We start from the raw sequence: 26,607 nt of genomic DNA, 5'->3' as shown, positions 1-26,607 counted from the left end.
AACCACACAACTTCTGATTATCTGAGGCTGTAAAAATGGCAGATAAAGGCCATTACCATGGAGCCCAAAAAAGAGGAAAATATCTATTTGGTAATAGGGTCAGACAAACAAAACATAGAGATAGGCACTCCTTGTGCGAAGTACAATCCTATTCTTCTCCACCTTTTAGCCCATCACATGAAGTGGTTACAAAAACGGTTATGATAAAATACTTACAAACTTAAAACAACAGTCCATGTCTTTTTCAAAAATGTGTTCACACGGAAATGTTAAATATTTCATATTCAACATGTCTATAGCTAGCCCAACGAACTGAGGTAAACTCACTGGCTGTCTGCAGCTATGTGATGAGTGTATACTGACGGTATAACACAGAGCTGGCAGAAAAACTTCACCCTGGATGTGTGAGGCAAACACACCCATTCTGAAACGTGTGTGTAAAACCTTCAAAAAGGGCTTTGATTGTAAAATATATTTGGAGTCACAAGTGACGAGCCATTTCAGGGCTGATTCGTTGAAAATGCGGCGTGACTCTAGTGCGACAAGTGGCAATTTAATTAACAAACAACTGCATGGAGGAGGTAGAAGGGGGTCTGGGAGGAGGTAAGGAGTTTGTGGAGGAACAGCGCATATGAGGTAGGCTTTTGCTGTAAACAAAAAAAAAAAAAAAAAGTTTTGCAGTAAAATAAAAAAAAAAAGTAACTCATCAAATCTGGGAAGGAAGACCAGGGAGTCTGTGGCAACACTAGGGAACGTCTCACACAAAACCTCAGTACAATAGAGACCTACAGTTAATCATACAAGCTCATCAAAAAATATACAAAACAAAAAGAAATGCACAACTATGTATAACTCAAGAGGTAGTTGCTAATATCAGTACATGAATCGGTTACATACGTCTCTTCGCCATTGCTTAACAGAGTTTGTTGAGTCAGTCAGTGGATGATTCCCAAAAGAATAAAATACACTTTTTTGGTTAATTCCCTGAGAACAGTTCATCATCCTGAGAGGAATTGTGTGTAAAAATGTACAAATACATCATACAAAAAGATGTTGTTTCCATAAAGATTTGAGCATGGGCTGTGCTCATCATGTGGTTTGGTCATTCACTTTTTTTTTTCTCCTGTCATGCTGCATTGTTGAGATTTGATTTTTTTTTTTTTTTTTAACGCACGCACACATTCAAAAAGCTGTACATTAAAAAAAAAAAGAAGAAAGAAATAACCGCAGTGTTGCGCTTTCAGCAATAAGTCGCTCTTATTGTGACAGAGCGAGGATAGCAAGCACTTCAGCAAACTTTAAATGCCTTCAAAAAAAATAAAGCCAAACTCTTTGGTATAGAAATATACCAAAAGAAAGTTGGTTGTCTACTTAAGAGCTCTTTTTTAAAAACACACAAGCTAGTTTGATATCATCATACAAAGTTATTTGATTTGTCAGAACATTAAGATACAACTCCAAAGCGACCCCGACGAGAACTTTGTGAGGAGTCCACTTCAGATAAGCTCTTTTCACATTCAATATGGTCAGAGAAGAGTTGTTAGGTCACAAATAAGTGCCACTAAAGCCATGCTTGGGATTCAAGTTATACCAAAAGCAGCACTCTTTCTCTCTCTCTCTCCCCCTCTCTATCTCTTTCGCGCTCTTCAGTGAGTCTGAAGCAGCAGCAGCAGCAGCAGTGACGGCCTCTCATCATCCTAAAGAGGAGTGAGCATTACCTGGCTGGTGCTAACTAACAACTGGTAGGCACAGATGGAAGAGGAACAGGTGGTTCGATCTTACTGCAACACAGCTGGGAGAGCAAACAGCTTGGCGTTCTGTGACATTCGTTTCTCCAAAGAGGAAGAATTGGTGAGGTATTAAGTAAGTAAGAGCAGCTGTGATGACACTGTAATGGTCCGCACCTTTAATCAAACAAGGTGAGTCTTTGTGCTGGGTCGGAGGTGATCGCTGAGTATAGATCGAATCACGATGTTTGTTCACAACAACTTCCGGGTAGAAAATCTTGACGCTCAGCAAGCGCTGCCTCAATTGGTTAGTTTCTAGCCAACTAAACAAATCAACATCAGTTTAAATGTATGCTATATTCAAGATATTTCACTGCTGTAGCTTGCCATCAGAAAAACCTTTCCAATGGGGAACTGAAGCCGCTATCTCAAAGCCACCAAACTTTATTGACAAAAACAGTTATTGTAGGGGTGCCCCCTAGCTCACTTTGTAGAGCAGGCCTCCCATGTACAAAGGGCGTGTCCTTGCTGCAACCATCACAGCTTCGATTCCAACCCTCTCCCCCTTTCAAGGCAATAAAGCCCCCAAAAAAATTTTAGAACATGGGATTTGCTGGTCTATTGCTTCCTCTGTCAGTTAGTGTGTAACATAAAGCAGTGAAAATATTCCAGATATAGCGTACACTTGAACTGATGTGATTTTTTAGCGATACATTTCTTAGCTTCTATGCCGTTGTTGCTGGTTTGCAGGCGTTTCCGAGGATAGTGGAGGCATGACCCGCCCTACTCTCTTTCTGTTTGGCTGGTACACTTTGCTTCATTGGTTGGATTGGTTAGGTTTCGGCAAGAGGAGTGAGACTGGTTGGGGTTAGGGTACAGTCACACATGAGCAAAATTAACATTCATGGATATTCGCCTTCTGTTTCTGTCCATTCATTGCGAGCAGATGGGCGATGAAGTATTTGCTTCTGGTGGCAAAGCAAATTGCATGTCGTAGAGTTCAACTTTGAGCTTTGACCGTCAAAGTCGCAGCCTCAACCGGTCGCAAAGAAGTATATGGAGGAGACAGTGATTGTTGCCATGTCATACCAGCTGACTGTATGATATTGACCATGACGGTGGTTGGTGGTGAGTTGGAGACAGAGAACAGACAACCATTCACACTCACATTCACATCTATGGGCAATTTAGAGTCACCAATTAACCTGTATGTCTTTGGACCGTGGGAGGAAACCGGAGTACCTGTAGAAAACCCATGCTGACACAGGGGTGAACATGCAGGCTCCTCATAGAAAGGCTCGAACCCTCCACCCTGGGTTCCAACCCTGGGTGGAGGGTTTGAACCCAAGGTGAGGAGCCTAGGAACTCAGGAATCCTCTTGCTGTGAGGCGACAATACTAACCACTGCACCACCTTACCACCGGAAAATGTATCAATAACATCATATTTTGCTGTATTTCTTAGCAAGCTAGCTTTCTGTGTCTGTCACATCGGGTAACATCCACATCACTCACTGCTCGTGTGTATTCACTCACATGCGACTGTACCCTTAGGGTAAGACTGTCAGGGTAAGCCAATCAGATGCAGAGAAAGCCAGCGTGGGGCGGGTCATGCCTTCATCATCCTAGGAAAAGCAAATTAGTGTCCGGTAGATTTGGTTTATCAAAGACACTAGCAAAGCAACACAGTACAAAAACTAAGCGCAGCAGAAACGTCAGATAGGTTGGACCAACATGCTTGACTCTGTATCTTTAAACGTTACAGTTACGGCTGAAAATAACAACCAGTTGTCTACCCGGAAGTGTTTGCACGACATCACAGTGATCCGGTCTATGTGAACTAATGAAAAAGAAGGCGTGGAGTAAAGTTTAAAAACAAAAAAGTCATTTTGATTTGTCATGGATGAAAACGGTTAAATAGAGAGAGAGCTACAAGTTTTCACACAACAACATGTCCCATGCAATATACAGGGCTATTCACCTATGTCAGAGCTAATTCCTTATATATGCATTACTTAAAGTTAATAGAATTTCAATTATATCTTGTGACTTTACATATATATTAATGACTTATACTATGATCTTATAAACTGTAATGTTATTTTCAACTAATTATGCAACAACCAAAATGGAAGTCTAATGATTGACTCATTACCTTGAATCTAAACTAGGATCTAGCTGGATTACATGACGTCTTATCTAAGCTGGTCTATGTCTAATAATAGGAAACGTTAATAGTGTTGACTCGCGCCCGGAGAAGAGGCCGGTCTGACAGTTTCTTTCGAAGCATGCCCGACACACGCATACAAACACACACTCTGTGACAATCAGTTGGTCCAGTCTATTTCATGTAAGGGAGAGGTTTGTGAGCATTTCGAGGTTATAGAGAATGTGTTTTAGCAGCTCGCCGCCTTTAGAAAAATTCCCTCTGGAATCCGTAAAGTTTCCCTACAGATCTTCATAAGCCGAGCTAACAATCCTAACGGGTCTGGATTATCGCTTAGAGGGTCTCAAGCTTTTAAAAGTCTTCTTCTAATCCTTCTTATAAATGAGCTACCGTGTGTGCCGTAAGGATGCAACATGATTTGTGGAATGATTAGGCCTACAGGATAGACATTTGTGGCTTTAAAATCAACAACATCTGTAAGGAAACAAAAGCATTTGAAATGGCCAACACTTAGGTCCAAGGAGGAAAAAGAAAAACAAGATTCATACCACGTTGTTTCACTCTTGAGCTGCACTGATTGAAACAAGAAAAACAGTCATTCCCTGCAGTCACCATTCCAGCGGTGGTTGCCATAGCTGCACAAGATGACTGCAAGTCAGTCACACACATTCACGCACGTCCGTACCCCGTTGATCGTTGCCATAGCTGCGCTGGTTAGAAAAATAAAAAATAAAATAAAAGTAAAGAAATCAAGACCTCCCATTTTTTTCACAGGTGTGAGGTAGATGAGGGTGGGGGGGCAGGGGGGGCTTCAGGTATCCTTGATTGAGGGGAGACATGAGGGTCGGGGAGTTAGCAGGTGACAGGTTCACCTCTATGGGCTTTCTTCAGGATTTCCTCCACCTCTGGGTCCGGGGGCCGCGGTGTGTGTGGGGCTCCTCGGGGGAGGAGGAGGAGCCCTCCAGGGGAGACGAGCCGGAGCGCTCCTCCTCCTCGGGGGGGCAGAGGTAGGGCCCGGTCCCTGGGCTGAAGGCCGAGGTAGACGCATGTTGGTCCTGAGAGCCTGTGGCGGGCGCCAGCGCCTTGTGGGGACACTGAGCCACCATGTGCGTGATGCTCTGGCAGTAGTGGCATTTCTTTGGCTGGGGGGGCAGGCCACACTCCTTGGCATGGTGATCCAGACCTCCACAGTTATAACAGCTGCACAGGGTGAAGGAGACAAGGAGGAGAGATAACAGAAGCCCTCAGCACATTGTGACACACAAGACAGTTTATACGTTGAAGGGAGACACTACAGATGTTTTTTCATGCACTAGTCCAAGGGTGTAACTTTTGATTTAACATCAGGGGGGGACACATTTGAAACAAGGGGTTTGGGGTTATCCCCCAGGAAATTTTGATCGTCAAATACTTAAGAAAATTTAAGGTGTTTTCTGAAATGTAAGTATGACACTTGAGGCTTAATACACAGTTGCACAGAATCCCTTCCTTAGTTAAGGAAAAACACACAATTTACTGCTTTGAAAGACACTTTACAGCAGTAGAAGTCTCCATGGAGACGGTTTGTTCGCTTGGACTCATGCTTGTGATGCCTGCTGTCGTCTCACAAAGTTGGCTTAAAGTTAGTTAATGACAAAATGGCGGACTGTAATCATACAAAGTAAATTTGATCCCCAAATAGCAAAAAAACCAAACAAAAAAAAAACAGAAATTGCAACGAAAATTAATTCAGTCAGATCTACAGTGTAAAATCAAAAGCATAACCACTGGGCTCTCTTGGTCGCAGAACACTTTTCTCCAGGTGTTTTAATTTCCCACCATAAACTCAGTCATGTTGCAGTTAAGATAGAGTCAGAGGAACCTTTGGGGTTTTTTTATACCTTGCTTTGGTTTCTAAGGTCTTTTGTGCAATGGTTCAAGGATGCTTAATAGTTATCTCCTTGTCTTGGTCTTATACTTAAATACTCAAGTGACCATTTTAAGGAAACATTAAGGAGAAGGTTTAAGGGTGTTTTATGCAACTGATTTTATTTTGAGGAGACTTTAACTGGAACTTTAAGGAAAATCTTAAGTTAAGGTGTTTGGGCAATACACTGGTCACTTCTGAGATTTTAGACTATTTTGCTTCCATATCTTCTTTCAGACTTGTGAAAAGAAAACATCCAAAAAATACATATTTAGTTGTTTATTTTAGTTCAGATTTCTGCTCTGGGAATTTATGAAAAAAGCCAGTTTTAATTCAATAATGCCTCATTTGAATGTTTAAACAACAACAACAACAACAAAAATTTAAAAAAAAAAAAATAGTTGTATTAGTTGTGTGGTAAAATTTTACCTTATTTACCTGTAGTGTCTTTTTTGCTCTAATGTATGGAATGTTAGAATATATGTATTTAAAGGCCATTTTCTCACAGTCTGAGCCAAAATCTCCACTTCAGTAGCACTTACATACACACATTTTAGTTTTATTCCAATCTATATTAGTAAAGGTTTCACCAAGTTTAGTGAGGAGTTTGTTCATAAATCAATCATAGCCTGATTATTCTTAACATTTTATTTCTAAAAACATGGTGAATCCTATTAATTTCTTTATTAATTTATTCATTCATTTATTTTTCATGGCTGTTGACAGCATTTTCTGATTTATGGAGTGATAAAAAGGATATCTGTAAAATGTCTGATACTAAATACGTCAATTCAATTCAGTTTTATTCATAAAGCCTAATATCACAAATCACATCTGCCTCAGAGAGGATGACACAATGAAAAAAGAATTTCAAACATGGCTTCATCCAATGTTCAGATTTCTGTTCTAGATGTCTGCAGATATTGCTTATTAAATTAAACAATTCCCCCATTTGCATTTAAAAAAAAAAATCAGAAAACTTGTGATACAAACATAACTGTCTTAATGTTAATAATCAAGTGGGGATGTTTCATGGTCATATCTGTTAGTTAAAATGTGTATGTTATTCCCCTGTAGCGTCTTAATTTTGGTCTAAAAAGATACAGAATATAACAATGAATATCTTTCAAGGCCATTTTCTCAAAAAAAAAAAAGAAAAAAAAATGCTTCTTTCTCGCACTCTAAGCCAGAAATCTCCAATTCTGTAGTCCTCACATTACTTACAGTTTGATTCTTATATATATTCTTGAGGGTTTGATAGAGGCATTTGTATATCATTCATTGCCTAATTTATAAAACATTTTATTCCTAAAAGCATTTAAATTAGATTTGTTTTTATGGCTGTTACTACCAGTATTTGCTGATTTACAGAGTTATTAAAAGACATCCAGAATTCCCTCTGTAAAACCTTTAACTCTTAATATATTGACAAAATTAAGGATTTTGAACCCGGCTTTATCTACTATTTATGTTCTGGAAATTGCAACAAATTTGCACATAGTTACCATAAAACATTAATTAATAACCCGGGTTATTATTTGCTTAAATCACTGAAATCAACAGGTTATATGGGACAGGCCTTTGATTCTTTTTATGCAAAGCAAAGATGGAAAATACAATCAAATTATTTGTTTAAACCAGTATAAATATTACTTGTATAAAAATCAGACAGAGCATCAGAGAGTGAGTTACAACACCCAGCACACCAGCACAACCCCACTTTATCCTTTTAAAACAATACTCACACAAATAGTTATCAAAAATAACTGTGTTGTTACAACACATGAAACTTAGAGCTGATCCATATTGTGACTTTTGCTGAGACAATATCACCGGTACTTTTTTCCACATGATTTGGCAGTGCCCGCAGGTAAATAGTTTTTAGAAAAAGATTTCCAGCACTATGTCTGATATTATTGGAAAAGCCATCCCTCACTCAGAGCGCTTGCTTTAACTTAATGAAGCTTCTTCTTTACAGCTAAATATAAATGATAGGCGCCTCTTGTTAGCTGCTAATAGGATGGTAGGTTGCCGCTGTCGCTGAGGCAATGGCTCTCCTCTTATAGAGATACTGCACAGCTAGAGCTTTCTACAGCACGTCGACAATATGCGAAGATACACATTATCATTTATTGGTCAGACTCTAGAAAAGATAGGTGCTTTGATGTAACTATCTGCAGTTATTCTGATTTCTTGCTATTTTCTTACCTATGTTGTATGTTATACATATGTTCTGTATTTCCTTTGAGGACTTGTATACATATATCTCATATATCCTCACAGCTATTTCTGTGGATATCATCATGGATGATGGAGGAAATTGGCATCTGTATTTGAATCCTCGTTTATGTCTACAACTGTTATTGGATTCCTGGCTGGCAAACAGGTGGGGCTGGAATAAATGATACAGAAAGAATGGAAGTGGTATAATTCTTAGTATATTTTATTTATTATCAATATTGCTTTTTATTTATTATTATTATTATTTATTTTAATTTTGTCTGCATGTTTTTGGTTTGTGCTTGTTATAAGTCAATGGACATTTTCTATAGAGCTGTATTTAATAGTAATGATGGTGATAATTATTTATTTATTTCTTTATCTATCTATTTTATTATTTTACTATTACTTTATTTTTTTTCTGCACGTTTTTGTTTTGTGCTTGTCCTAAGTCCATGTACATTGTCTTTTAATAGTAATGATGGTGATAATAATTACGATGACAATTATAATTGTTAGTCAATATCTGCCTTACATAACTAAGCTACTAGTGTTTGCAGCTCCGGTACTATGGTCAGATTCTTGTATTGTACATTTGTGACGGCATCACTGCTTTTCTCGCTTGTAATACAAACAATAAACAATTGCTCACAAAAATAAAATGAAATTGAACTGCTTGGCAACCAGACCAGGCATCAAATTGAGACAGGTGTTTATTTGCCAAAAAGTGTATCCATACCAGGCGAATAAAAGGGACTGGGCATCTAACTGGGACTAGGTTTTTAACTAAAGTTTTACAGTAATTCAGTAATGCTTTGTTTGCATATTAAAATATAAAATTTGAGAAAACCTTTAATTCAAGAAAAAAAATTGTCTTAATATATGTAATCAGCTGGGGAAGTTTCACGGCGATGTCTATTTGTTGAAAATGTTTTCCAAATTCACCTGTTTGTAACTGAAAAACGTAAATTTGATTTTTTTTTTTTTTTACTTAATCAACACATGCCTCTACTTATGAAGGATAAATTAAAATAAAAACTAAAATCATACCCTCATGAAACATCAGCACCGTGGAGTTAAGCCACCTGCTGCAGCTCAGACTCAGCACTAGATGGCAGTATGACACCAGCTATGGCTCCGGATCAGCCGTGAGGAGCACTCTGTGGCATACCAAACTACACTGTGTTATTAAATTTGACAAGAAGCAATTGGGTGCTGAAAGAGCTAGAATAAAAAAAAAAAAAAAAAGAAAAAAGACAGAAGGCAAATGGTGGCCAAGATTTCAGCCCGTCAGGATGCCACCAACTGTTCTGGCACCACGTCAAATCAAATGGACAATTTTTGCTCTTTTACAGACAATAGATGCTCGTCTTTAAGGCTTCATGTCACTTTACAGAGCTCTGTGTCTTTTTCTCTTCTTCTTCTTCTTCTAATCTGCCGTGCAGTGCTCGACACGCCACAACGTCTAAAAACAGACGACACATCCACTGGTTTTAAATTGTGTGTGTTTCACGGTGAGTTTAAATCAAGGATGAGGCCAAACAGAGACATTAGGTAGAAGCTAAAGCAGCAGCAGAACACAAAGGTTCACCATCAAGGTTTTAAAATGCTTCCACTTTGAAAGCCAGTTAACAGAACGAGCATGTTGGCAAAATGCTGCCACTTCATGAGAACACACAGGTTTCTCTCTAATGACGGCTAAAGTCTGCTTCAGTCCTCAGTGCTTTTAAACAGCAGCTGAATCAATTCCAGAGAGCATTTAACATCCTCCGATCCATCGAGGGATGCTCTATTTGATGCATTTATGCAGTGCCTCCTTATTACACTACAGCTTGGGGAATTTATCATAAATACATCAGGTTGTAAGATGCTCCCAAAAAACTACAACTAGACAAAAAATAGCTTCAGTAGCATACTTCAAATTGACATAAAACAGCAATACTTCAAATCCACTGGTATCAACAATTACGTATTAATTTGAGGTAGAATTAAGGCGACACTTTGAAGTTTATTTTCTTTAAAATTAAACCAAACATCTTCCTTTAATGTGTTAGATTCAGAGTGGCTAATTATAAAACAGATTAATCTCATCTTAATAAATTCAAAGGCTTTAAACATCTTAACATTTACAGCAAACAATGTAGCGTTGGAAATACAATTACATTTTGCTTAGCAACAAGACTCGTGCAATTAAGACGCTATCATGTCTAAAGCTTATTTTTTAATCAATTAAAATGAACTATTTTGAAAAGGTCTGTGACATCATTTGGTGTGTTTAAGAAAGCCCTGATCTCCTATTTGGAGACTAAGTGTATGTTTTATGTGACATATGTTGTTAGCAATTTTGAAGACTTTTAACAGTTGAATCCATTTTCTTTTATTCACTATTTTTTGAGCAGTTTGTTGGACTGTTTATTGTTTTGTTTGCTTCTACTTTGATGCTGCATTATGTGTAGGAGCCTCTTGAAAATGAGTTGACCCATCTCAAGGGGTTTATCTTAAATGAATTAATTTGCATAAAGGTCACAGTTATGGGTACTTTGAATTTATGGTGATTTAAAAATCGCATGACTTATAGATGAACTATATTGCATATAAAAGAAACAGGAAACTGCCTTTTAGCTGAAAACATTCGGGGAATAACACGCGGAAAACGGTTTGTGAGGCACCTTTAATTTTTACGGAGACATTTTCTTTAGGAGGCAGTGTTTTTGTTTTCGCACTGCTTTCGTAATTATCATTATTATTCCCACTACAGCTGAATAATCCAACACAATTCTTACACAGCTGCAAAATATGAAAGAGCCCTGATGTTGGTGGAAATTGTCATTTTTGCATTTTAATTTCACTGGAAAACTATAAAAAAAAAATATGTTGATATGATTTTTGCTGTGCTCTGCTACAAACAAGCGTGTTCCCCTTTACATCTGGAGTACCATTTTTAGGCCGAGGCATCTCTATAGCACCACAGTGCTTCATTTACAGAGGTTTGCTGCTACACGTTTTACCTTTATCAATAAATTGCAGCCTCTGCGGTGAACATTGTACTTGGCAATGTTGCCATTTCAATCATATTCCCATTAATGCTGCAGCCCTGCCCCACAGAGATGAGAGCCACACAGCAGCAGTGTAAAGAATGGACTACACACACAATAGTCGGGTTGCATAACAGAGTGACCAGCAGGGGTCAGAGCAGCGGTAACTGCCACAGGAGCCGACGCTCACAAAGACACAGATGACATCACAGACATCTACCTGCCATCTCTGAATCCAACACCGCCTTGTTGCCACCTCAGGAGAAGGTAGAGACACTTGACCTAACACTGGATCAATTATCCCAAATAAACTGAATTATTCAGCTGTGTAAAACAATCAGGGAGCCTTCTCTCACAGATACTGTTTCCTGCTTTATAACAAAAGCTTTTCTCTTCACACCTTGCAAAAAAAAAAAAAAAAAATGGGACGACACAGCTGAAGCAGCTGTGATGCAGCAACATGAAGAGTGGCAGAGCTGGACTTTCTAATGTAAATGCTGCATGGCGGTCATGTGACACCTCCCTACAGCAGATATACAGTACACGCTCGGCTCTGCCTGCCAGCGTTTTGCTATACGTCGTTCTCCGTCAACAGGAGGACGGGAGGAAAACAGCCTCCTCTGCTTAAAACCACCAGGCGTTTTCAAGGAGCTCCATATGGCTCCCTCTGACAGATTTTAGCAAAGCACCCTTCAGGATTTTAGTGAGGACAAAACAATTGATTGACCCACTGCCGCATTGAGATGCATATAAGCCCAATCCATCCCTGTGCTAATGCCGTCTCTAATGTAAAAGCTGGCAAATTGATTTAAAATAGCGGCAAAGGCAGGCAAAGTGCCCTATTCAATTCCTTATTATGGTGCACAATAACCATAGCAACAGGCATGTACTCGGGCAGATTGAATAGATTTAATCTATAATCTCAACCCACTCAGAAATGGCTGTCTGCAGTGAGATGTACATATAACATATGTCTCCCTTATAGGCAGCCAGGCTTGGTGAATGCCAGCTACCAACGCTCACATATAGCTTTTGTTGGAAGCCTAGTGAGGTGTGAATACATGCATGTGAATCAGTACATTCCTGCAGATGTAGAAAACATAAAAATGATTTTAGAATTTTATCCCACTCACCGGTCTCCCTTTGGTTTGCGTTTCTGGAGTGGGACCTTCCCTTTGGGTCTCCTCTCGCTGCCTGCGCAGGGTCCCCCACCAGGTCCGGTCACCCGCAGGGACTCCAGGCCCTTACAGGACTTCTTATAGGTGAACTCCACCTGCTCACCCTCCTTTAAGCTGCGGAAGCCCTCCATCACCAGTTTGCTCTGTTGGGAGAACGAAAGCAATTATCCATTTAAAAGTGGCAGGCGCTTATAGCTCTTATAGCTTCAGACTCAAAGCGGGAAGTTAAGTCTGTTTCTGTGGGCGAGACAATAACAATAATTCTGATGGGGCGCTTGTGCCTGTGACTTTTGTCGGAGCACAATTCAATGCAGCACAGTGGTAAGAAAATATATATCTGACTCACTCAAACCCACATGGCCTTGAGTTATGAATCGTTTGGGAGCTCTATAAAGGCAATTCAAATCTCTCCAATATGTCGTTTTTTAAAGGCTCCATACACACAGTGGTATCAAGATGTGCTTTACCTTGGTGGGCTCTACTGGGTGCTTTTTAACCTCGAATGATACATTAACTTGACAAAGAGCACATGCTTTATACATAAACCGTCTTCAATGCGGAGGTGAGAGGTTAAGAGACCCAAAAAAGGTAATTTCTTTGATGAAAGGACGCAAATTAATACCTCGGTTTTCAATTATTAGAATACAGTGAGGCTCGGCGGTCATGTTATGTAAGTCCGCATATCAGCAGAGCTAATTTCACACTCAAATGTTGTTGCCTGAGAGCATTATCAGGCCCCCCGTCGACACTTTTCATCCCTTAATAACGGCCACAGAAGAATCAACTCTTATTAACGCCGGGAAGTTTACTGTGGGGCTCGCAATGCGCTGCTGCATGCGGCAAACATCCAGCAGCACACAATGTACACAGAGAGACATCATTCAAACATGGCGGATTGACTGTATGTGGTTTGCACCAACTGTCTGTGCACAGAGAGACTTTATCTCACACACAGCGTCCTTGCTTCACTCCCTTTATCTACTTTTCGCAGAGGCACCACTTCCTATTCCCTTTTGCAAAAGGGAGAAAAGACGTCGCGCCCCTGTGCAATCATTTTCTCTCAGCACATCCACCATCCATCTTATCTACATGATCGGCATTATTGATTTAGTTACTACATAACCACCGGACAATGATTTATGTGTTGTTGATCGCACAGAACCGACGGCTGACAGGCACACTGTATCCATGACCTTCATGAATCGCAGCGAGCCCAGCAGATCTCGGCATAGGTAAACACACACACCCACACGAGCACGCAGTGCGCAGAGCGAACCTACTACCTACTATACACAGAGGCCTATAAATAACACCGCAGCCTATCTGTAAATTCACAGATGTGTAGGAGAAAGAGGAAGAGAGAGGAACAAATGATCAGAGGGAATCAAATGTGAGACTATACAGGAAGGAGAGAAAATGTGCTCGGCAGCATTTTTTTTTTTCCTTTTCTATACTGTCTGTGTCAACGACTGCAGTTACAGGAAGCTAAAGGTGCTCTATTAGAGGATATAAATGAAAAGGTAGGAGAGTGAAAAGGTGGGGATGTAGAAAGCAGTGAGAGGAGGGATAAAAGATGTGTGAAATAATTACAAACTAAGAATAGTGTCTGAGCTCACTGCACTATGATGGATATCTGCCTGAATACCACTGTGCTGTGACATAAAGACAAAAGTGGAAGATTAGGATAAATTGAGGATTACATTAAAGTTTCACTGTGTGCCTTTAAAAGACAAGTTTGTTCAGAATAAGCTTCAAAAAATAAATTCAAAATAAAGTAGTAACAAAGTAAAATAGAAACAGAAGAATTATGTTTGCATCAATTAGCACAGTTTTCAGCTCGACTGAGAAATGTCAATTTTGAACGCCAACACAGCAAAATTAAAAACTCTCAGCAGAATGTAATTATGTGGCTTCTATGTGTGCATGAAAAGCTTCTAAGATGTAAAAATGTTATCTCACTCATTTAAATTAAATATATCTGTTATTTTAAAGGAACATTTTCATGCAGTGCCATCTAATACATTACAAAGCCATTATTTTTGACATTTTAAACCAGTGGTTCTTCACATTTTTTTCCTTAAGGTGCTCCTTCTCTACTTTTAAGTAAACTAAATAAGTGACATATTTTGCTGATATTTCATATTATATTCAATGCAAAACAGTAATAGTGAAAAACAACGGATTAATTGTGTAATTAACCCACATATTGAACCAAATAACTGCAGGAAGTTTCAGTGAAACAAGCAATTTGGGTAAATTCTGAGCAGATTTCTTCCTGTGATGAGTGCACCAGAGAGGGTTTATCCTGATATTTAAGGGACTTTTTATATGATTGTCTATATTTTGTGTATTTCTTTTAACTGCTAACAATCATACACACTTCATAAATTAATTTTTTTGTCTCTCTGACACATGGCCGTTGTTCTAATAGCTCTTCAGTTGTTTTATCTGTGTACTTTTTTGATGCAGGATGAAGCTGTATAGCAGAGAGTGAAGACTCTGTAACTACAGCTTGTGTTCAGATCTTTACTGTGCCTTTATCATGTGAGATTATTTTTAAGTTTACATCATAATTAATAATCTAAACTCTGATATTAACTAATTCATTTAGTTTCCCGTACAGAAATTAATGGTAAAAAACTGGTAGAAAAAGATTTCCAAACACTTTATTGTTCAGCTTTCAGATTGGAATCTCAACAATAAAGTGAAACAATAAGAAACAATGAGTTTGGACTTGTTTTTGTGTTTGTTGTTTCCAGCACCTTGCCAAGTCCAAGCCAGGTGGAGCGGTGGTTGTTCTGCATCATTAACAGAAATGAATGAAATGCTCAAATATAGACCTATTGTATATATTTTTTAATCTTTAAAAGTTTTCTTACTCCTCTTAAAATCAAGAAAAATCAAGGCCTTGTGACGCCCCCTTGACGCTTTGGAGACACCTAATGGGTTTTGAAACCCCCAGATTGAAAAGCAGTGATTTAGACAACTCAAATAAGTTTAGCTTTATTCCTAACTTTAACTGTATACCTAAATTTTTTTGTATGACACACAAATTTAATACATTAAAACAATTGTTTAATACTTTTGATTAAAAAGAAAACAGGTTGATACAAAATTTTTTTGTTGCTAGTGTGTGAACTGAGATTCTGCTGCTAAAAATGTATGTTTATGAAGGACCATGAAATATAAAGTATGCGCAAAAAGAATAAAAAAAAAAAAACTTGCATATGCATTTTTTTTAGTTAATTTTAAGTAATGTGTACATGTGGGTGCATTTTACACTAGATTTTTGAGTACATAACTGTTTATCTTGACTAAATGTTAAATAAAAGTAGCTACAAATGGTAAAGAATTTAAAAGCAGCCACAAGCAGCAAAAGTGGCTCAGATTAAAGGAAATGAAATAGACATAGGTGTAATTTCAGGGAGGATACAGGGGAGATTTCCCCCCTAAATATTTAGAACATGCATTTGTCTCGTTAGTGAAAACATGAAGGCAGCAGAGAACTTCTGTTTTGATGAAATTTAAGACATTTCCACCATGAACTGAGGCAGAAGAGGCAAAAACTGGATGCAGCAAATAAAATGTTTGATGCTCAGAATTTCCTAGAGGAGGACCCCAAACCTCCTGTTTCATATATGTCCTCCACCAATGTTGAAATGAAGCCTACACCCCTGGAAATATGTTTTTTTTTTTTGTTTGTTTGTTTGTTTGTTTGTTTTTTTAAATCGTATTCCTCACTAAAACATATACAGAATCACTGTCCCTGGAGCCTTTACATCCAACTTCTTTTTACTCATTTAGACATTTTTTATTTTCAAAATTTAAAATGCTCGCCATAAATAATTTGCCAAATATTAATTCACTGCTCTCCCTCGCCGCTGTCCCGCCTGACTCTCTCCCTGCAGTCAGTGCGGGCTGCAGCCAGGGCCACTCTGCTGCTAGTCGATTTTCTGATGGAGGGCTTGTCCATTTTGGGCATTCAGGTATTGGATTTGGCTTTGAGGAAAGGACGAGAATCGGGGAATGGAAATGAGATTGTGCACAACAGATGTAAGAGGTGGAGTAAAACAGGAGGGATGATGAGGGCAGTTACGAGCTGAGCTTATGGCTTTATGCGATAAAGATCGATGTGGAGTTGCTCTGCAGCAAAAACTGTGAATTCCCAGATTCGACAATCGATAATTTATTAATGTATCAACCAAAACTGCAACGACGTGCACACACCAAACCTGGCTTTGTTTTTTTTGGAATACACAACCTGAAGCGGTCAGAAACCTGCTCATTCAAATTAAAACCCCCAATTGATTTTATGATTACCATCATTAGACCATCCGAATGACTGAGAGGCACTCCTGCAGCACAAATCAGTCGAAAGTGAATAAAAAATTGCACCCATCCCCCCGCAAAACAAAACGGATTCTGAATAATGATGAATAGTCATCGACTCGTCTCTCAGACCGTACGGCGCATGAGCCCTTCCTGTTCCTCTCCTGTCTTCAGTCCACAGGCAGCATGGCTCTCCAGGTCAAAGTTGAGTGGTTTGTCTCAGCACCCTACCCCCTCTTCAACCCCGTCAATGCCCACAATGCACCAGTGAGGAAACCACACAACCCCTTTTGTTCTGCAGAAATGCAGGAAAACACACTCTCTCTCTCTCTCTCACACACACACACACACAAACACACACACTCACTCACACACGTCCTCCATATGAGACGTGGTATCACACTCACGCCTTCACGTCTCAGATGAGCTACATTTCTGAAGCATGGGCTTGCAGCAGCTCAGTCGCTCCACAATTACGTAATAAAACGCAGCATGTGGATTTACATGTGTGTGTGTCTCCATGCTGGTGTGTGTGTAAAAAAAAAAAAAAAAAGAAAAACTTCACAAATCTGAACCTGTAACCCGAGTCCCCTCCTCTCAAGTGACCTGGCGGGTGTCCTGACCCGTTTCAGTTTACGCACAGAGGTCAGGAAAGGGCACGGCCGCGGAGAGGGAACGAGAGAACGTGAGAGAGAGAGAGAGAGAGAGAGAGAGGGAAAGAGAGAGAGAGGGTGAACACAAAATGGAGGAGTGGCCTGGAGCAGGGGGTGGTGGATGAGGGAGGGAGTTTGGAGGAGGCGGAGGAGGAGGAGGTGGTGGTGGTGGGGGGAGGTTCATGGAAATGCCTCCAGCGCATTCTGTTCAGCTCCAATGGAGGAGCAACTCCTGATCAGTGGCTGGACCTGGGGGGAGCCCAGGAACAAAACCCCCATTTGATCAGGAGCCCCACAGGTCAGCAGCAGAAATCCGGGGGTCAGTGGTATAACCATCGCAGCACCACCCCCTGCCCGACTGGTGGACCACACCAGCTCTCAGCGCTCTGACTCAGAGCCACCAGCCGCTACTGTCATCCTCAAAAGTGAAGAAACTGAGCCAACAAAATGGATACCGACTCCGAGATGGCTTGATTATGCTTACGAGCTTCCTTATATGTAATAAATATCTTCCTATGGCTCTGTGTGTGTGTGTGTGTGTGTGTGTGTGTGTGTGTAGGAAGGAGCCAGCGATCAATACGGACTCCAACATCCTGGATAGAAATAGCCCTCCTTTTCATCAGCCAGGCCCTCGTCATCACCAGGCCCAGCAATCAATACAGGAAGCTGTAATGTGAGGGGATGGGGAAGCGGAGAGAGAGAGAGAGGACACCCACCATTCTCCAACCAGCCTCTCTCCGTGGCGACCACCGGCTATGGAATGGCTAATTATGGGATGCTTTAAATCAGAGGTGGCCCACGCAGAGCCGCATGCTGGATCGTGCTCGCATTGAGAGGGAAAAAGGGGGTGTGTAGGGGGTGAGGGAGATGGCGGTCACCATGTGGCGTGGTGCCATTAAGTAGCTTTTTACACACAGGAAATGCTAAGTGGACGAAGCTGGGCCAGATCAGCTCAGATGGACATAACCCAACAGGACGCATATAAACCAAAGAAGAAAGACGAGAGAGAGAAAAGGAGTGAGAACACTGGATGAAGAAGGAGGAGAACAAGGAAGAAAAAACACGCACACACACACAACACGTCGAGGAGACCCGTCAACAGAGCCTCTCTTATGACGCTGACACCCCAGCCCTCCTCAACACGTTGTCATTAGCGGCCCTGACCCTTGAACCCGGCCCAACCCCCCATCAAACACTAAAAAGACTTCATGTTTCCCCTGCTTCAAATTAACAACATCCAACACCCCTCGATTATGACGGGGGCAAATATTTGATCTGAGGGAGGAAGCACTAGATCATCTCGCTGCGTTTGTCAGCACGAGAGGGGGGAAATGAACCTCACTGAGGTGACTAGTGATAAAACACACGGCCCTGCTAATAACTGGAGCATTCAAAACACAAGCACACGCTCAAATCTGGTTTTACACAAATGGGTGTGCTGCTTTAAAAATCCAATATATAGCTATATGAGAATGTGACACCTACTCACTGAAAATTATTTCCATTATTATACAAATAAAAAGCTTCTTACATGGTATTGTGAAACATTTTAAGATACTAAACTTGGTTTCAAGGTACAGTATTAACACAGACTCATTCCTTCAGATATTACCTGCATTTGCCATAGTTTAAAAAAAAAACTGTAAATATAATTAAACTTTTTCTTGGTTTAAAAGGCTCGGTACATGGCATACATATATTATTTTGCGGGCATACAAAAATACAAGGCACGTATTTTTCGTAATATGGAGGTCAACTCCACGACAGGGTCAGATAACCACAGAGAAAGTAATTATTAGAGTTGTACCGATCCCGATACCAGTTTCGGAAATGCCTCCGATACTGCCTAAAATGCGGTATCGGGTTATCGGCGAGTACAGCCTATGACCAATCTGATACCACGTAATGCCTCACGTTGTTATGCAAACGCACGGTACAGGCAAACAAAACAGAAATGGAACAGAGTTTAAAAAGCATTCTACTGTAGCCTTTAAAATGTTTTTTTACCTAATTGTGTGGCTGCACTTTAACCTGTGTCTTGATTTGTGTCAACACTGGATGGATAACAATAATTTAAAAAAAAAGTTTTATGGCATTCATTCTACTGTTATGTATTTATTTAATATTTTACATAGAGTTTTAGGAGTTGAGACATAAAACAATTCATATCCCATCCATTTTTATTTCACGTGCTGGTATTGGATCGGTACTCGGTATCGGCAAATACCTAAGGTTCAGGGATTGGAATCGGTATCGGGAATGAAAAAGTGGTATTGGTACATCTCTGTTAGCTATGTAGGCTTGTCCTCCATTTTGATATGTGTCCAGGAGACGCTCCTTTCTCCTGATCGCCATTTATTCTACTGAGCATACATTCATGAGACGCCATTTCCACCATTGCATTAACCCATTCTTCCAGTGTCTTCAAATAGCCCGACAGACAGCTATTAGACGCACAATAATAACAGAAAATGCACACTTGGATATGTTTAGTATTTGCGACCGATCCCCCAGTAATTCAATTCAATTTCAATTCTATTTATAAAGCCCAATATCACAAATCACATCCCTCTGTCCTTGGACCCTCACAGCGGATAAGGAAAAACTCCCCCCAAAAATACCCTTTAACAGGGAAAGAGACAATGGTATACACCTCAGGAAGAGCAGCTGAGGAGGGATCGTTCTTCCAGGATGGACAGACGTGCAATAGAAGTCGTAGTAAACACAACTTTGGACTTAAAGGGATACGCTAATCCAGAGTGGTCTGACCAAGATACAGCCAGTTTGATGTAGTTTAATTATTTTAAGTTGAAAAGGGATGATCTATATAATCAAAATTCAAACAAATGTAAATGCAACAATATGAGATTTTCACAGTTTCGCAGTATAACAGGTGCTACACAATTATTACTATTAATATTATCACTGATGACGAAGCTTAAGGGAATGAAAACAGTTTTTCAAAACAGTATTTTTTTGCTTTGAACATACGCTTCATTATTTATTTAACTTTTACTCTTAGTGATAGTGTGTGTATAAAATCGAGGAGGACAGGAGATACACACACGTAGATGAGACTCTCCTTCCGGATGCTTTCTTTTTCAACACCGCAGACAGGCTAATGTACACGTCATAATAATCATAAATTGTTATACCACTGCAACCCTAATGCACCCAAGTTAGCTGAAAGCTTAGTTTTCATCAGCAGTCCCTAGTTTAAGCTGTACGAGCAACATTATTGCTGCACATGCTCTAAATCAAAATCATTATTTAATTGATTTTGTTGCAGCACACTACACTCGCAAGACAGAATCCAGCAGCTGTTTTTCTTTCTTGTGTGTATTTTGGCACTGAATCCAACCTGCAGGCGTTAGCATGTCGCATGTCTGAAGTGGGATGATGCCTATTAGCTGATTAGCTTTCTTATGGTGTTGATATGAAGAGATTAATATGATCAAAGCACGACTAAGTGTTCTCATTTTTACACATTATCTCTCATCGTCTGAGTCTTATGCTTTGTGACAAGCATGTTTTGCATTTGAGAAAAGTTATTTTTTTAATCTTTTTTTCCACACCTTTATGAATAGAAATTGGCCGTGGGTGATTTCAGCTTCAAACACCCAAATCTTAACTCTAAATATTCTTTTAAATTGTTTTTTCTTGATATTTTTGAAATGATTAGTTTGTTAATCGACTGATAGGAAACTAATCTGCGCCTATTTTGGTAATTAATTAATTGTTTTGCATATTTTTGAAGCAAAAATGTTCCTTTTCTTCATCTTAAATGTGACGATTTGTTCTTCAAATAAAATCGTGAACTTAAAAGTGAAGGAAAAAAAGCCTCTTTCAAAAAACTACTTCACTGTTTGCCTTGGCTTTTTCCGTATTTTAATTGTTAAATGTTTCAGCCTGCTCAGATGCTTTAAATCAAATGAAATAAATAAATGCGCGAGGGTGCAAACACAGCCAACACTCTGCAGGCGCTCTCTTTGTGTTCCAGGTGAACTGCAACTTGTTTTTAGCCCTGCTCTGCTTTCTACTCCGCCACCTTTCCAATTACCAATCATCTCCGCTGTATGTGGCCAGCTCCTCAAAAGGAAGTCACATGACTAGTCTTTCTTCTTCTTTTGCGTTTTTTGATGTGCAGAAGAGAAGGGTGGGTTGGTGGAGGAGGAGGAGGAGGTTGTGTGGGGGTGGTGGTGGTGGTGGTGGTGGTGTGGGTGGTGGTGGGGGGTGGGATAGTGTGGCTGCAGGAGAGACAAAGCCTGATACTGGCTATCTGGAGGCAGAGATGGGTGGGGCCTGCATGCCAAACGGTGACACGGACCAGAGGTTAATCTCACTAGGGGCCCACTTTAACCTCGCTACACAAAACACACACACTCTCTCTCACGCACGCACACACACACACACACACTTGGAAAAACCTCAAACATCCTACAACGGTTCACATGTAGACATCAACAACCTGGTGGTTAAGAGCAGAAAGTAAGAGCCACACACACACTCGCAGGGGCTCCATAAATTGAACACACACTCTGGAGATTTCAGGAGAATAGCGGCAGCGGCAGCAGCAAACTGTTCAACATTTCAAACTGATTACCGACAAAGGGCAAGCAGCCTCCCACCTCACCGCCACACACACCCCCTCACCCCACCCAACCCTCCTGCCTTTTTGTCTTTAAAGAAATTCCTCTTTTTAAAAGAATGCCCGAGGAGAGAGCACCCCCCGTGTCCCAGCAGGAACTCGCACACACACACTCACTCACACACACACACTTCCACACACACTTCCACACAGAAAAACACTCAGTCCAGGTAGAGAAGGGGTTGACAAACAGAGATAATGAAACGGCTTTGTGTGCCGAATCGCCAAGCGGAGAGGTAAAAAAAAAAAAAAAAACGGGTGAAGAAGCTTAATTACTCGCTCTCACACACACCTTCTAAAAGGAAGTGATCAGATAGGAGCCCTGATGAAGAGGCCTCCCAGGAAGAGAACTCGTGGTCGGGCGGGGACCCTCTCGCTGACTCACACACACACACTCTCACCCTCCCCTCTCCCTTACCTCCTGCTCTTTCACTCACTCGTCTTTTTCCAACCTCTCGCTCATGTTTTCCTCCTCGACTACCACTAGCACCCCCCACCCGCCCACCCTTCCCCCCCTTCACCACCACCACCCCTCACCAACACTTATTTTTTCCCACATCCCTCCTCTTTCCCTCTCCTAGGAAAACTCCTCCTCTCGCTCTCTCCCCCTCTTTCTCCTGTCCTCATGCTCCCTCTTCCCCTCCCCATCGTTCTTACCTCAGCCTATACATATAGGGGAAGTGTGCAGGAATAAACCTGCAACACATCCACTATTCTTTTTACAGTATGAGACAATTAACCTTGTATCATAAATGCAGAATACACCGCCTGACCTCTGTGTCAAGCAAACTCTCTTTCAACAGTGTGTACAATAAAGCTCTGCTCTTTACGCGTGTCACACATTTCAGAGAAACACTCCCCGTGCTTATTACCAACCTAAAAGACAACCTGAAGCATTTTTAATTCAATGAACACTTCCCAGACACTGAGACGGCATCAATATGTCCAAATGTCTCCAGGCTGACAGCAGAGAAACAGAGAGGCAAAACAGTCAAGAGAGAGAATGAGTGACTGACTTAATGAGTGTGTATATGCAAATACTTGCAAAGGAATGGGGTGTTTTGCATCCAATATGACAATGTGCTTATGAATGCATATTGTCTGCTCTTTGTGTGTAATGACAGCTGTATTATGGTAAACATGTAGCTGGAAACACGGGAGAGAAACGCACTAGTGTAAACATATGATTCATTGTATGCGAGCTAATTCATGTAAAAAAGGGATTTAGTGGAACAATTTGCATTTTTTTTCCTCCCCATCATGTACGCACGCAATTACAGAAAGCCATCACCCTGAGCAGAAACAGTTAATAGCTGCAGCCAATTTAATATCTACACCTTTATTACCACTTCACTAGCTGGAGAGTAATCCCGCAGACACCTATATGGCACCAGTGCTGTCCTATAGGTAACAAACTGCTGAGACAGACAGCGTTTATGTGACTTCTGCTACACCTTCCATCTCTCACTGGCCTGATCCACTTCTAAAAAGTCTCCGGCCAGCAGGGAAATCAGGAGCCTGGAGTATGTAGGTAAATGCAGCCCGTTTGAGTCGATGGAGCCACAATATGAAAGAATCAATCAGGGGAAAAAAACTGATAACGCAACCCTGCAATATGCACTTTCCTCAGCCTCTACGGTGCATGCATATATAAAAAATGGATACACACACATACACAAAGGCTGTTAAAGTGCATTTTTTGACGTAGACCTACACATGATAATCCAGGGAGAAAGATGAAGCAGAGGTCGATGTATTGTGTGAACATGATTCACTAAAAATGGGGTTTTTTCTAAGCGACAACTTCACTTGAAAATTCAAATTATTTCAGATCTAAATTGATTTGTACTGGCAGGTGTACATTTCAGGGGGTAGCGCTCCTTATTTTTAAAAAAATGTGCATTTGCGTCACCTTTTAGTGACAAAATTAAAACATTTGCTGCATAAATTGAAGCAGAAAACACAATTAGTGCATAAATATTCATCAAAATGAAGCAAATCACGTGTTCAAAGCTTCAAATTTTCAAGCAGAGGATCCTAAATCCTCTGTTTCATGTGTTTCATGTTAATTGCATGCTGTCATTTTTATTTATTTGTTGCATATGACAGTTGTATATGTCTGTTTGCCTTGCTGTAACTTGCCCTCTTTGCCAGGTCACTCTTGAGCACAATTTACCTGCTTAAATAAAAGTGTAAAAAAAATTGTTTACAATGAACGCTATGGCCTTGACTGTCATTATATATAATTAAATAAATAACTTTACATGGAAAAATGGCGCTTTTATAATGATCAGAAGGCGTAAACGACAGGTCAAGGACAATAATGTGTCATTGATTAAAAAATAAAACATATAAAAATAGCAAAATAAAAAGGGAAGTGAATGCAGCATGGAGGAAAGTTAAATATAGCAGTATTAAAGACCTCATTTCTGGTGTACAGCTGAGGCACAACAAATAGGTTAACTAAATCTTTTTTTGCCAAACTGAAGAGGCCCCACTTTCTATTTTAGTCCAGCAACTTTTCAAAAAAAAAAAAAAAAAAAAATCATAAAAATTAAAGTTATTCCACTTCCATAAGAAAGGGCAGATGAGGAAATAAACAATGCCTTCATGACACTATAATTTACATTTCCTAATCCTCCTAGTTTCCCTCATAGTGATCAGAGTACCCTTTTTTATCCACCACTACATCCCTGCTGACATCTGACCCCCGATATGCTCCCCCTCCTTCTTCCCACCAGTTCAGCACAACATCCCGTGAGCCCACAATAAAGACACCTCAAGGGGAGGGTGTCAAATAAAAATGGTGAAAATGCCTTTCCTCATCCTCTCTCGTTCCCTCGCCACTATTTTAAAAGCCACTTTACAGGGACCGTAAAAACAAAACAGAAAGAAGGGCGATTAAAAAACGTGGAGGCAGCTTGGAGGCTCTTTGTGTGGCTGCAGAATAAGTCGAAAACAAAGCCTCAGAAATGAACTCCATACACAATAAATCAACATGCGGTGCAAAACAGTGCGTAAAAAGAAAAAGGGGGAGTGTTGCAGATCCATCCAGAACACAGCAGCAACAGCAGCAGCAGAGGAAGCTTCCAGAGCTGCAGGAGAGTGCACACTTTCTTTTCTCCTCTGTTAAAGAACATGCTTTCCGACATGTTAGCTGGCCTCATATCAAGCCAGCTTCTGCTGTCCATTAGAGCCAAGTGTGAAACTAACCGTGTCACAGCCACACGACATTTCTCCCCTTCCCTTTACAGTGCAGAGGGAAGCGAGGGAGGGGACAGCCTAGGACGCATGTGGCTCCTAAAGAGGAAACTTAAACGTGTTTTTTTTTTTCTTCCTTTCCAAGCCCGTGGACAACGTGTGATTACACAGTAACGTGTTGGGCAATGCAAAACATCCGGATGATACAAGGGTGCTGGGAGGAGAAATAAAAGAGGGAGGGTGCAGGGAGCAAGATGGGGTTTGAGGTGACAGTGGAAATGTTGGAAGGAAATAAAAGTAAAAAGAGCAGGAGGAGGAATCACATCCACACGCTGCAGATGTTTTCATTGAGGTGGGGTGTTTTTTTTGGACTTACTTGGTGGACGAAAACATCCAGAGGGGGGTCGACGGGGCTCCCATCGCTGCTGGTCATTGAGATAAATCCAAAGCCCATCCGGACGTTGAACCATTTGCAGAAGCCCGATCCCGACAGGATCTGAGGTCGAGTCCGGTCCTCCTGCTCGGTGGACTTGGCGGGGTCTTCTCCGCCACCTTTACCCGGCCCTCCTGCAAAACACACACACACACAGGCAGCAAACTTATTTCACACACTGGTGGGGGGAGGATACAGCAAAAGCATGGCGTGCGTAAAAGGTTTATATAAGTTTAATTTCAGAAGGGGGGGGGGGGTGTGCATGGAAAAAAAACTTCTTCAAGAAGCGTGGGGGAATCCCCTCCACTTGTATGTGAAGTTCAGGGCCGGTAGAAATTTCCTACACTTGTATTTTTTCGACATCAGGAGGGGCGCGTGGTGCATCAAACATTCCCTCAAACAAAAAAAAAAAGGAAAGTTGTTTGTGAGTGCCTGACACATGATCGGCTCGGACTCGTGCAACTTGTGGATTTTTTTTTGTCTCGTGCATCCACAGCAGTGTGTGGAGTTGCATGCTACGGGATCCACACACACATACACACACACACACACACAAAAAAAAAAAAAACAGGCAGGTGTACACATGGTTCCTCGAGCTTTAGGAGAAGCAGAGGAGCATATAGGCTGGAACAATGCACAGGCTGTGCGTTAATGCAGCGCAACATGGTGAGAGACGGTGCTCGGCTCGGCAGGGGCGGTTCAGGTCGGGGTTTTTTTTTTTTTTTTTTTTTTTTTTGTAAGGGTTTGGAACAACAATCACGTTGCACCTTGCCCCCGCCGCCGCCTCCCCCCTCCCGTCCCCGCGCGAGCACACCGGGAGAAACTAAAAACCAAAAAAAAAGAGGGCAGAAAATAAGACAAAATAATTGCAGAATAACCTTCGGCCATGTTTCCCCGCGGACCCTCTGCGCCCAAGTTGCAATAGAGAAGCTTCCTCTGTGAAAACGGGCTGCGGTAGTCACCATTAATCCGACATCCTCGATCCCATCGGTCACCAATTTAGCTCGCATGGTACGGCGTGCTTTCTGCCTTTTGATATTTTTGTCATGTCTCTCTTTCTTCCCTTCAATTCCCTTCCTCACTCTCACACACACACACACACACTACCACC

General features: G+C 40.9%; 1 protein-coding gene across 1 annotated transcript; it reads right to left on the bottom strand.

Annotated features, from left to right (window-relative positions):
- Window positions 1-4,730: 4,730 nt before the first annotated feature.
- On the bottom strand, window positions 4,731-26,607 carry lin28b (lin-28 homolog B (C. elegans)). The gene is made up of 4 exons (XM_049590048.1): window positions 26,375-26,607; window positions 25,440-25,630; window positions 12,188-12,375; window positions 4,731-5,093 (listed from the first exon to the last, which is right to left on the bottom strand). Exons 1-4 carry the CDS (start codon window positions 26,382-26,384, stop codon window positions 4,781-4,783), a joined length of 702 nt encoding a protein of 233 aa, XP_049446005.1. The 5' UTR covers window positions 26,385-26,607; the 3' UTR covers window positions 4,731-4,780.

Source organism: Epinephelus fuscoguttatus, linkage group LG11 (assembly GCF_011397635.1).
Source record: "Epinephelus fuscoguttatus linkage group LG11, E.fuscoguttatus.final_Chr_v1".
In the NCBI taxonomy this organism is placed as follows: Eukaryota; Metazoa; Chordata; class Actinopteri; order Perciformes; family Serranidae; genus Epinephelus; species Epinephelus fuscoguttatus.
This window is presented reverse-complemented; position numbering and strand designations above follow the sequence as displayed.